Raw genomic sequence first — 13,038 nt, 5'->3', positions numbered from 1 at the left:
ATCAGTGCAGGTAGAGGCCCTGAGAAGATCTCAAAAGCCAGGTGTTGTCTGTCCTAAGTTTACGGTAAAGGAGGAAGAGGTCTCTTAGCGCAGGACATAGCACAGGATGCTTAGGAATGGTCCCTAGGGATGCTTCGTGTATTAATAGATGGACTTGGGGTCTGGGAGGATGCTTTAGTCTGGTCCCGGGTGCTGGGTGCGGTCTCTAGAGTTAGGATTTGGTCCCCATGCTTCAGTTGGGCTTTTATCATCAACACCAGACTAGTCGGTTTCCACCGCTCCAACAGATGCCGGAGGTAAACAGGTTCAAGGAAGGCTGGGTGTCAGGCTCATAGTTTCAGAGGTTTGCTTTGGGCCTATGGTAAGGGCGGACATCATGGGAAAAGTGTCCAGCTTATCTCCCTAGAAACTGGGAAGCAAAGAAAGAAAAATCAAGACTTGCAGTGTCCCCTCCAAGCTTCCCCCTTAAAGGTCTAACCTCCTTTTACTAGACCCCACCCCCTTTTTAAAAAAGAATAATTATTATTGTTGTTTTATGTGTATGGTTGTTTTGCCTACATGCATGTCTATACCCATATGTGTGTGATACCTGTGGAAGCCAGAAGAGAAAATCAGAAAACTGGATTTACAGACTGCTGTTAGCAACCATGTGGGTGCTGGGGATTGAACCCAGGTCCTGTGGAAGAACAGCCAGTGCTCCTAACTGCTGAACCATCTCTTCAGTCCTAGTACCCACCTCCTTACGTTCAACTCATGGGTCTCTGGAGGACAGTCAGGATGCAAACCCTAGCACCAACTTTTTCTTTAAAAAGAAGGGGGGGGGGGCTGTTTACTTAACGTCTTCCTCTCTCCTGCTTTCCTTTCTCCCCTATTTACTTTGTTTTAATTTTGTGTGTGTGTGTGTGTGTGTTTTGCCTACATGTGTGTATATCTGCCACGTGCATACCTACTACCCCTGGAGGTCAGAAAAGGGTGTCGGATTCCTTGGAAGTGGAGTTATTGCTAGTTATGAGCTGCCATGTGGGTGCTAGAAACCAAACCCAAGTCCTCTGTGAGAACAAATGCCCTGAACTGCTGAGCCATCTTTCCAGCCCTGTTTTGTTTTGTTTTTTGTTTTTTTATATTCCCCGGTTGGCCTGAAGCTGCTTATATTCTATATAGTTGAAACTGATCTTCAGCTTCTGATTCCCTTGCCTCTGCCTCTCGATCTCTGGAATTACAGGCGTTGCCATGACGACCAACAAAGCACTTTTCCCCTCACATTAGGTGCTGAGTATTGAACTCAAGGCCTTGTACATGCCAGGCAAGGCTGGACCACTGAGCTCTATCCCCAGCCCTGCTAGCATCTTTCCTTACCGCCGAGATAGCACATGCTCATGGAAGAAAACCTAGAAATCACAGAGACCAAGAAGAAGATAAAAGGTATTTGCAGTAGACTGCGCAGCACAAACATCACCATGTGGGTGTGTGTCCTCTGAGGAACACTTGCATACGCATGCATTCGTCCCACGCTGCAAACATGACTGGATTGAGAGTTACCTAAGACGCACACACTTCTGGAAGTATCTGTGAGGGTGTTTGTAGAGAGGTTTAACTGAAGGGCTGGAGAGATGACTCTGGTTAAGAGACCTGCGCACTGGCTGCTCTTCCAGAGGACTCAGGTTCAAATCCCAGCACCTACATGGCAGCTCGCACTTGTCTGTAACTCCAGTTCCAGGGGATCTGACAGCCTCACACAGGCAAAATACAAATGAACATAAAATAAAAATAAATTATGCCTAAAAAAGTAGACTCACCCTTAAGTGTGGGTAGCATCCCACGTCCTGGAGTCCTGGAGTAAAGGAGAAGGAGAAAGGAGGATGCTGAGTCTGCCCAGCCTTTGCCCCTCTCTGCTTCCAAACCGTGGATGCAGCGTGACCCAGCTGCTTCACGCTTTTGCCCCTATGCCTTCCCCACTGTGGTGTTCTGTACCCCTCAGACAGTGAACCCCATTTCCTTCCTTCCTTGTTATATATTTGGTCACAGCAACAAGAAAAGGAACCAGTGTAGGCTTGGCCTTGTTTTAACACGTGTGGGGTCCTTTTTCTTTATCTATTTTTTTGTGTGTATGTGTGTATATACTTTTGCATGTGTATGGGTACACATGTGTATGTGTATGCATGTGGAGGCCCAAGTGTATTGTCGGGAATAGCATCCTCCATCTTCTTCTACCTTATTCAGTCAAACATAGATCACAACAGTGGTCCAATTTGTGGGTGTCTCTCCCTTCCTAGGCTGGAATTAGAGGCGGGCCACCATGTCCACCAGACGTTTATGTGAGCTGGGGTTCTGACTCTGCTCCTCACGCTTGTACAGCAAAGGGTTCAAACACAGAGCCTTCTCCTCAGGCCCCTGGTGCCTGTTTCCTACACTCACCAAACAACAGCTTGTGAATGACAAGTACACAGTGACCAGATATCTCTGTGATACAGTTAATCCGTCTTGTGAGTGTCCTGGGGTTGTGTTCAGTGCTCCCTACTGTTGGACAGTGAGGTTGTTTCTTATTGTCTGGGACAGTAAGCTATGACAGAGTGTCTTTGTCATATCAGATGAACTCAGAGATCACTAAAGGAAGATTTTTAAGTTTCTTTCTTTCCATTTACTTACTTATTTATTTATTTATTTATTTATTTTGATACGAGGGTCTCTCACTCTACCCAGGATGACCTATACTCTCAGCAATCCTCCTGCCTTAGCCTCTCAAGTGCTGTAATTACATGTCTGAGCTACCAGTTGTGGCTGCATTTTGAGCATCATGATACATGCTGTCCAGCTCACTTCGAGAAGGCTGGACATGTGTAGCCTGGTCAACAGAAACAGCACTAAAAGTTCAGAATCTCACACTCTTGAGGTTGCATGATGCTTTGGGGTTCCTGCTTTAGCCTGGTAGGCAACTGGACTTCCTGCTGGGCCCTCATGCCCGTTGCTCTAGGCACACTTGGCCTGCTTAGCTCACTGACGTGGGCCCTTGGATGTTTTAGTTGGCAAATCTGCACTGGAAAATGCGCATAATGAAAAAGCAGTATTCTGGGTCATTTATGTCTATACATTTTTTGATGGAATTTTATCATTGCTAAAGGTTATTCCAGATTGCGAGTAATGGCTTAAATAAGTACACTAGTGAAAAAGATGGAAACAGGAATTGCTTGCTCTTGGCTGGGTGAGAACTTCAGCAGACGCAGCAGTAGGGGAGGGTCGATTTGTTATGAGCGGGGCCTCCAGCTCCCTAGATTTTGACTTGGGCGAAGGGTGGCATGTTTCAAACCCAGAGAAAGGTTCCAGAGGGTGGTGGCTTCTCTAGGCAGCCCCAGGGCCCAGGAAGAGCTCCTGTCACGACAGTGAAGGCTGGGGTGGCCTCCCTGAGGGTACAGGGAGGCAGGATGTCCCCCTTCTTGGAATGGAGTGATTTACATTTGGCATCTGTGTAGACTGAGAGAGGGAATTGCCTTTGTAATTTCTCCTGTCATGCCGCCATCAGAAAATTAAGCTGTTTACTCTACAGACTATGGAGGTTAATGGCTCTTCTGGGAGAGGTCAAGTGGTCATTTTGCAGGGAGGCTGCACCGAGGAATGGGAAACGGCAGAAGAACGAAGCATAAAATCAGATCTGACTGCTCCCTGTGCCCCGATCTCCCAGTGCTACAGTGGCCCTCAGTGGCTGGAGGTCCCAGGGCCTTCCCAGGCCCACAGCAGGCCACACTGTGCCATAAAAGAAGGAAAACTATATCCAGCCACTAATGAAGGGGTGTAAATCTGATGCCGATTTGCTGCTCATCTTAAAGGGAACGGTGTTTACAGCCAGGTGGAGTTTTGTTTTCCTGAATGAATAAGAAATAAAGAAAGATTGTGGGCTCTCTAAACATCAGCTCAGATTCAGTTTAAAAAAGAAGGTAAACTAGGCAGCAGTGGTGGCCCAGGCCTTTAATCCCAGCACTCGGGAGGCATAGGCAGGTGGATCTCTGTGCGTTCCAGGCTCACCTGAGCTTCAGAGTGAGTTCCAGGACAGCTAGAGCTGTTACACAGAGAAACCCTGTCTTGAAAATCAAAATCAAAAACAAAAAGTAAGAAAGAAAATTGGGAGGCCGTGACTGGGGATGTAGCTTAGTTGGTAGAGTGTTTTCCTAGCATGCAGGAACCACTGGGTTCCATTCTCCAGCACCATATATGAGGTAGTTGGGCACACCTGTAACTCCAGCACTTGGGGGGTGGAGGCAGAAGGACCTCTGTGAGTTGGAGGCCAACCTGGTCTACAAAGAGTGCCAGGCCAGCCTGGGTATGTAGAGGGACCCTGTCTCAAAAGCAAGCCTCTGTTGAGAGGCAAGGAGGAGGGTGGGAGTAAAAGTTTTTATTTTAGCTGGGCAGTGGTGGCACACACCTTTAATATCAGCAATCTGGAGGAGGCAGAGGCAGGCAGATCTCTGAGTCTGAGGCCAGCCTGGTCTACAGTGCGAATTTCAGGATAGCCAGGGCTACATAGAAAAATTCTGTCTCAAAAAAAATTTTAAAAAAAAAGGGTTTTATTTGGGATTTCTGAAAATCCCTTTTCTCTGGCTCAGAAGGTCACGTGACTTGAAACACCCTGAAGTTACTTTAGAATAAACCTGTAGATCCGAGGCCAGCAGAGCTGGGTTCCAAGGACTCCTCAGGGGTGAGATTTCCAAATGACAGGGGCTTGTTCCTGTCCATCCAGTCTCCTGTGTCCTCCGGCTGGCCCCGGGGCAGCCTGGAAATCCCCATAATCCTCCGCGGCAGACAGCTGCCCCTGTTAAAGTTTTGTTTTGGAAGTTTCTGTTTGCTTCTTGCTGAGTGTCTTCTGTTCTGAGTTAGGTCTGTCCCGGCTCTGTCCTCTGTCCAACCCGTTTCTACTCACCCTTTCCTTTGGAAGGACCCTGATAATCCTCTTTTGGAGTTTTTCTCTGGCTACCCATTGGAACAAGGTTGGGAGTCCCTGGGAGCCTCTGAGAGCCCTTGCCCGCGGAGGATGGCCTAACTGTGGGTGTGGAGGTGGGCCACTGTGGACCCCATCAGGTGCTCTGGTGATCCCAGATGCTCCCTGGTCTCCACACTCCTTCCCCTCACTCAGGACACAGCTTTAATCGTCTATTCTGAAGGATGCCTCTGTCCCCCATTCATGCAGCTCGCCATGTTTGCGCTTACAGTTTCCCTGTGGGTCTGTTTATGCCTCCTCTACACTGGGAGTCCCGGGGTGCCTGAGTCCTGCTGAGTCCTGGGCTGAGTCGGGTAAGCCTCCTGTCACTCAGACAGCACAGCACAGCACAGCACCTCTGTGTCTCCCTCTGCTGGCCAAATTCTGTTTATCATTCTCCAGTTCTTTGAAACTCTGGACTAAGGAAATAGTCATTATAATTTATTGTAAAAATAGAAAAAAAATGAAGGAAACACTTTTAAGTAAGTATGTGTGTGTCTCTCTGTCTTCCTATTTGCCTATGTCTGTGTATCTGTGAGTGTAGGCATGCCCATGCCAGGTGTGCATGAGGAGGTCACAGGTGTGTATGTGGTGTGTCTGTCTGTCTGTCTGTGAGTGTAGGCATGCTCATGGTAAGGTGTGCATGTGGAGGTCACAGGTGTGTATGTGGTGTGTGTGTGTCTGTCTGTCTGTCTGTCTGTGAGTGTAGGCATGCTCATGGTAGGGTGTGCATGTGGAGGTCACAGGTGTGTATGGTGTGTGTGTGTGTATGTTGTATGTGTCTGTCTGTCTGTGAGTGTAGGAATGCTCATGGTAGGGTGTGCATGTGGAGGTCACAGGTGTGTATGTGGTGTGTGTGTGTGTGTGTCTGTCTGTCTGTCTGTGAGTGTAGGCATGCCCATGCCAGGTGTGCATGTGGAGGTCACAGATGTGTGTGTGTGTGTGTGTGTGTCTGTCTGTCTGTCTGTCTGTCTGTCTGTGAGTGTAGGCATGCCCATGCCAGGTGTGCATGTGGAGGTCACAGGAAAGCCTCAGCTGTCGCTCTTCATCTTCCACCTTGTTTGATACAGGGTCCCTTTGTTGTTTGCCTGGCTAGCTTCTGGGACTTCCTCTGTCTCTGCCTCCCATCTGACCCAGGAGTGCTGGCGTCACAGACTCCCAGTGTCCACACCTAGGTTCTGTGGTTCCTGGGGCTCTGCAGGTCCCTGTGCTTGCACCGCAAGTGTTCTGCTCACTGAGCCACCTCACCAACTTTGGAGATGGTTAAAGCTGTCGGCACGCGAGCAAGAGGGCTGGAGTTGGAATCCTCAGAACCCACATCAGTGCCAGGTTCTCCTGGCATTTTCTCACAAGCACACAGAATTCTCCTCCCACAACTCCATTCTCAGACCATGTTCCAACACATACACAGGAAGAAAAGAAAAAGATTAAGGTAGGACCTGCTGTGTATCCCAGACTGGCCTAGAATTGACTCTTCTTCCCCTGCCTCAGCCTCCTGAGGACTGGATTACAGGATCAGCACCAGCAGGCCTAGGCCCTGTATTCATTTTTCCACTGAACTCTTGTCTCAGGGCCTGTGTCCCAGCTCCAGTGAACAGCTTACAGGAGACTTCTCCAGCCTGCCATTGAGTGGTGGTTGTGTTCTGGGCATATATGAGGAACTTTTATTGTTATTGTTCAAGCTTCACAACAGCCCTAGATATGGATGGTCGTTTCTTTTGACCATTTTAGAGGTGAGGAAGCTGAGGTCTAAAGGCTTACATAGCCCAAAGTCGCTGTTAGAAAGCCAAGAGGGGACTGAACGTTGAAGCCAGCCTGCATCTCTCTCCTCTCGTCCTCTGCACACGTGCCTAGTTAATGTCCCCTGCTGGAAGGGAGAGGAAGGAGGGAAGGGAAAAACTGACAGGGATGGTTAGAACTAATAATTCTAAACTCAGATCCCCGTGCCATTCCTGGGTGTCAGCGAATCTCATCCCTAGAACATGATGTGTAAGCCACCTTCTTGCTTCCTTATGGTCACATGACCCTGTTCAGAGAGCCCCAGGTATGGGTGGATGACTTTGTGGTCAGGACTCCTTGTACCTCGAGGCCTTGGTCTGATGTGGGATGGGCCGTGAGCACCTGGAAGAGCAGTGGGACCGTCTTAAGGAGGACGGCTCCCAGAGAGCCTGCGTTGTCTCTGCAGTTGGGCAGCCATGCTTCTTGTCTCGTGGAAGCAGCTGGTGCCCCGAGAATCCTGGCACCTTGCCTGACCCCAGCTCACAGGGGATGTGGCAGGCCGCTGTGGAACTAATGGAGTTCTCTCCTCAGGCAGCAGTTAAGGGTTAATTATTAGCAATTAGGGAGTTAGCACATGCTCCGGGGGCCTGCCATCCCTTCCTGGAACACGGGTCACTTGTCTTCCTCTGTGTTAGTAACTGGATCCATCTGTCCCCCTTGGGTCCCCGGTTAATCATTGCGGTAGGGTTCCCACCAGGCCAGCGGCAGGGGGCTACTGGCTGAATGACCCATGATGTCCTAGTGCTGCTGGCCCTCTGGTTCTGCCATGTGGCCTCCATCAGTCACTCTGAGCATGGCGTCAGTACTGACCCGCACCTGTGGCTCTCTGCTTATCTCTTCCCTTCTGCTCTCTTGCAGTCGCTACTACAAGGAGACCTCTGGCCTCATGCTGGATGTTGGAGGCTACATGAAGGCACTCGAGGTACCCGCCATGGTCTGTCCCATGCCCTCTTCAGGCTTTCTGGAGAAGAGGGAGCACTTTACATACAAGAAGCCTTTCATGGGGCTGGAGAGATGACTCAGAGGTTAAAAGCACTGGCTGCTCTTCCAGAGGACCTGAATTCAATTCCCAGCAACCATATGGTGGCTCACAACCATCTGTAATTTGATTTGGTTCCCTCTTCTGGCCTGCAAACAGAAAACTGTATAAATAATTTTAAAAAAAGAAGCCTTTCATGTGTAGGGTTTCTAGCCACACACTCCCTCCCCTCTGGAGCTGGCTCTCCCATTGCCTGGGTCATCACACAGCCACATGTGTGTCATTCTCTCATCCCAGCCCCGGCCAACCTCCTGGTCATCTCTCCCAGCATGCTCTTTACCACTCTTCTCTGACTCCTGGCTGCCTCCTTCCTGGCCCTGTAACACCTCAGGCCTCATGTGTCCCCCCTGGCCTCATTCCTGAGCTGACTCTCTGGGTTACAGAAACATCTGCGGCCAGACCTCTGGAGTTCTCTTTGACTGTGGCCAATCAGTTAGCCCTACCTAGACTCCTACTGACCACTCCTCTGCTCACCTGTCCCCAGGTGGGGAAAGTGGGCAGGCGGGTAGATTGAATCCTCTCCCCTTCAGGAGGGCCTATGATCTGCTTGGAGGTGGGCAACAGGGAGAGGCAAGAGAATGGAATTGTAGCTGAACAGGCAGGTGAGGGCCCTGGTCTCCTGCCCCTTGGGAGCCTGTGGCTTTGCCAGGTATGGTATGCCACTTTGCCGTGGGCAGCCTTGGAGTGGGTGGCAGAACTGGAGGTGGGACACCTATTGTGGAGTTGTGACAGTCTTGTCCGTGAAATGTCTTTGAGGCCCGTAGCGTCCTGCTTTGTGAAGGGCCTTAGCCATCATGAGACAGTCTTTCCCATGCTTGGTCACATTCCCGTTCCTGATCTCAAACCCATGCTATGCCTTTTCTTTGCCAGTATGCCTGTGGTATCGAGGCTGAAGTGGTGGGGAAACCTTCCCCCGAGTTCTTCAAGTCTGCTCTACAAGCCATCGGGGTGGAAGCTCATCAGGTACGAGTGGCAGAATTGCCTTTCTTTCAATTTTTTAAATGACATTTACTTATTTCTTTTGGGTGTGGGATCATGTGAGTTCATTCTCTCCCTCCACCAAGTGGGTGCTAGGACTCGAACTCAGATCGTCAGGCTCCACAGCAAGCCATTACCCACCGAGCCATCTTTCTGTCCCAGAACTCTTCTCACTGAGGAATCAGAGAGTTACTTGCCATGTGTTTCAACAACTAGATCACACGTGGTCCCTTCTTGTAATGTTTACCCCCCTAAAAAAAAAACAAATGCTTTCCTTTCTTGTATTATATGTATGCGTACATGTGCATGCATGAACATGTATGTAAGTTCCAGGTACACGTGTGCCACAGTGTGCATGTGGAAGGCAGAGGACAACCTTGGGTGTTAGTCCTTATCTTGTCCTCTGTTTGAGACAGGGTCTCTCTTACCTGCCACTGCATATGCCGAGCTAGCTAGCCAGTGGGTTTCCAGGGACTCTCCTGTCTCTGTCTCCCATCTCTGCACAGGATCACTGGGATTACAGATGTGTGCTGCTGTGCCCAGGTGCACATGGATGCTGGGAATCAGAACTCAGGGCCTCATATCTGCACAGCAAGCACTTTTCCAACTAAACCATCTCCTCAGCCTCAGAACTAATTTTTCACTCTGTGTTTTAAAGGTCTATTGTATCCTTTCATGTTAAAAAATATTCTTTTTAAAATGGGGCATTTTAACAGTAGGACCCCAGGCGATGACCCAAGAGCACACAGAAAGATGGTGACTTTCTTGGCCACTTAGGACTACAAACCCAACCATCTAATATGGCTGCTAAAGGGTGGAAGTAGCAGGAAAGTGCAGGCGCTGATGTGGAAAAGCTGGAGCCCTGTGTCCCAGGACTGTGAAGGAACAGCACTGGTGGGAGGGAAACTTTGGTGGCTCTTCAGGATTAAATGAGTCTGCTGTTTATACCTGCGATGGCGCTCCGAGGTGTAGACACAGATGAAAGGAACTGGCATCCAAATAACAACCACCAACCATGCAGGGTCTGAGGGTAGCTCAGTGGCCAAGCACCTGCCTAGCAAGAGAAAAGCCCTGGTTTTGAGTCCCAGCACCACAGAAACAAGCAGTCCCCTAAAACCATTTCCAGATGGTTGTGGAAGCTGCATTTACAGTAACTAAAAGGATGAACAGAACTCATGTCTGCCAGTCCCCAATGAATGGTCAGCAACATGTGCCTCACTCGTACAGTGAAACGTTAAGTCATAAAGAGGAGGAATGAGCTAGGGTCTGCCAAGGACAGGAAGCCTGGTGCAAAAGCATGCCTGGAATCTGTAGAGAGGGCTCGAGCAGGCAAGCCCACAGAGGCAGAGAGAGTTGGACTAGTGGTTACCAGAGGTTAAGGTGGGCACAGCAGGAATGTCAGTTCGTAAGTCCCTGGTCTCCAGTGAGTGATGGAAATGTTCTAGAGCTCAGGCTGGTGTGATAGCTTAGTGAATAAAGTCACCTACAGGCAGACCTGGTGACTAGGCCTCACAGGGTGGGGAGAGAACTGACTCCCAGAACCTGCCTTCTGACCTCCCTATGTGTGCTGTGCTGCACACGTGCGCTTTGTGCCTGGCGTGTGGCAGGCTAATGCAATCTGAGTTTAAACACAGTACCCATGCATTTTCCCAACTGTCAGTCTCTCCTGGCTCCAGCCTGCCGTTTTGTTGAAAGGCTTGCTGTGATTATTTAAATCTCGGGATATGTAGACATTATAAGACAGAGTTTTACAGAACTACATGCACACACAAGTTAAAATCCCTGACTCTGTATTTGTGTGTGTGTGTTTAACGAAAGTGCCCTGTGAAGGGCTGCAGGCTGCTCAGGTGCCAAGCTGTGGCATGCCTTGACTGTCCGGAACTGCCCTAATCAATAGAGTCGTCACTGCCGTTCTCTTGGTAGTGGCTCTGCAGAGGTGCTTTGGGCCTGAGCTCCAGCGGTGGCAGCCCCTAATCCAATTTCCAGCACAGGGCTAGGCTTACCTCAGATGACTGGAAATGCAGCCCTCTTAGAGGTAATCAGGTCCTTTCTAGGGTCCAGAAATCAGGACAATAGCACATCTCAAACACACATTTAAAAAAAAAATCAGCAAATGGCTTTTGCTGTGTTAGTGTTTGTCCTTGTAAATATACTAGGCCATGGTGGAGATGGCTTAGTGATGTCACCTCCGAGTTTCTGAGGTGCCTGGAGGCTGAAGGTGTAAATATGTCTTGAGGACTCTTCATGTGGGGTGTGTGCCTGCCTGCCTCACTGTGTCCTTCCCTGTGATGGGGGCATAGTCTGCCCAGCAGAGCCCAGGGAGAGCTGACAGCTCACGAAACACAAACTTTCCTGGGAAGCCCCTGGGCCCTGAAAGCCGGTCCTCCAAGCACGTCGCCTGTTAGGCTCTGTTCTTCAGAGCACCCAGGATGTTGGAGGAGAGACCTGCAGGCAAGCAGTGTTGAAGGAACAGAGGATCTCCTTTTTGAGCCCAGACTGGCTTCTACCTCACTGTATAGACAATGATGACCTTAAACTTCTGATACTCCTTCTCGGTCTCCCAGATTCTAGGATCCACCCCTGCTTTGTGTACTGCTGGGGAAGCAGAGTGCAGGTTTCCTTATGCACTGGACGAGTGCTCTGCTGGCTGACCCACATGCCCACCCCCAGAGCCTGCTGTACAAATCCAAACCACGGAACTGCCTGAGAGGGTGACAGCGCCCGCAGCTCTCTGCATCCCTGGGCTTTCTTGGAATGCGGTCATTCAGTTTTGAATGTCTGTCTCCCCTGTAGCACATCACCGTCACCTTCAGAAAGGAGTAAAAGCCAGGCCTGACAGGTGGAATTTTATTTCCCCCGACGGTGCACCTCTTGACCTCCATCTTCTTGCCAATGATTTTTTAAATCCTAAATGATTTGGCAATAATTGCTCCTCTCGGTGTGATTATTGCCCTTCACTGATGGTAAATCTGGAAATTCCCCAGGGTTCCGAGAGCGTTTTGGTATGCAGAGCCCACAAGCTGGCCCAGACAGGCTTGACTGCACATCCCGCTGGCTGCCCGTGTCTAGCCCCAACTCCCTGCCACCACCCACCTCTCCACTTCCTGGGGTTCTGCTCTGTGCTGGCATCATGTCGTCATTCCAAGCATCCATCCCACAGACACTCTTCTGTGTGTGATAACACTGCCTCCAAGGGATTAATTTTTTTTTTCTGAAACCATCTTCATGGACCACATCAAAAATGGCAGCCCAAGAGGGCCCTGAGAAGGTGATTCCCTCTGTCTGTTGTGTGTGTGTGCATGCACACATGTAAGAGTTTGTTTTGAGGCAGTATTTCACGTATCCAGGCTGGCCTTGAACTTACTATGTAGCTGAGGATGACCTTGAACTTCTGATCTTTTTGCCTCTATCTCCTGAGTCCTGGGATTACAGGCACACCCCACTTAGTGTATACAGTGCTGGAGCTCAAACCCGCAGCCTTGTGTATACTGATGAAGAACTCTACTGACTGAGCACACAGTTTTACCATCCCCAGAGGCACGGAAGGTGCCAAGCATGGCATGCAGTAGGTAGGGTATGCATTTCATCTCTAGGAAGTCCAGTCCTACAAAGGTCCCAGCGCCTTTGGCAGCAGCGGGTGAACCCGAGCTGGGACCTTTGAGTTTTCAAAGGCTGAATCAACAGTTTTAGAATGGCTCCTTTAGCAGGAATCAGCAAGTCACGACTGTCCATCTGTACCCGAGGCCACTCTGTACACGTTGTTGGAGAGTCCTGATGCTTCGGAGTCTCAGGTCATTGCGTCACTGTACCCCATGCTGTCCCACTGCAGCGAATGCTACCCACAGCTGGGTCTTCCCAGGTGGCCGGATGGTTTCTACACTGCTGTATGAAAGTTGGTAGAAAACAAAACAAAAAACCTCCACTCTGGGGGCTGGAGAGATGGCTCAGTGGTTAGGAGCATTGCCTGCTCTTCCAAAGGTCCTGAGTTCAATTCCCGGCAACCACATGGTGGCTCACAACCATCTGTAATGAGGTCTGGTGCCCTCTTCTGGCCTTCAGACATACACACAGACAGAATATTGTAGGCATAATAAATAAATAAATATTTAAAAACAAAAAACCTCCACTTGTGCTGTTAGCTCCCCCACCCCCCCATCCTGCCCCAACACTGATACTGTCTCCTAGAAAACAGTTCCGTGTTTTGCTGTAGCTGGGCACTATTATGTGCTCAGGATTTCTTTAAGCTGACTTTTTAAAAAGTTTAGTGAGTTTTAAG

At 49.7% G+C, this 13,038-nt stretch overlaps 1 protein-coding gene across 2 annotated transcripts in view; it reads left to right on the top strand.

The window, feature by feature from the left end:
* Nucleotides 1-13,038, top strand: part of LOC121457615 (phospholysine phosphohistidine inorganic pyrophosphate phosphatase) — an 86,048-nt gene that overhangs the window by 19,301 nt on the left and 53,709 nt on the right. For both annotated transcript variants that reach the window (XM_041666520.1, XM_041666519.1), the window contains exons 4-5: nt 7,604-7,667; nt 8,655-8,747. In XM_041666520.1, coding sequence (XP_041522454.1) covers nt 7,604-7,667; nt 8,655-8,747 — 157 coding nt within the window. The remainder of the gene's footprint in view (nt 1-7,603; nt 7,668-8,654; nt 8,748-13,038) is intronic.

This window comes from Microtus oregoni, unplaced genomic scaffold (genome assembly GCF_018167655.1).
Source record: "Microtus oregoni isolate MIOR12 unplaced genomic scaffold, Mior012 000016F_ref0000370, whole genome shotgun sequence".
Classification (NCBI taxonomy): Eukaryota; Metazoa; Chordata; class Mammalia; order Rodentia; family Cricetidae; genus Microtus; species Microtus oregoni.
Note: the sequence above shows the minus strand (reverse complement) of the source record. Positions and strands in the feature narration are given on the sequence as shown.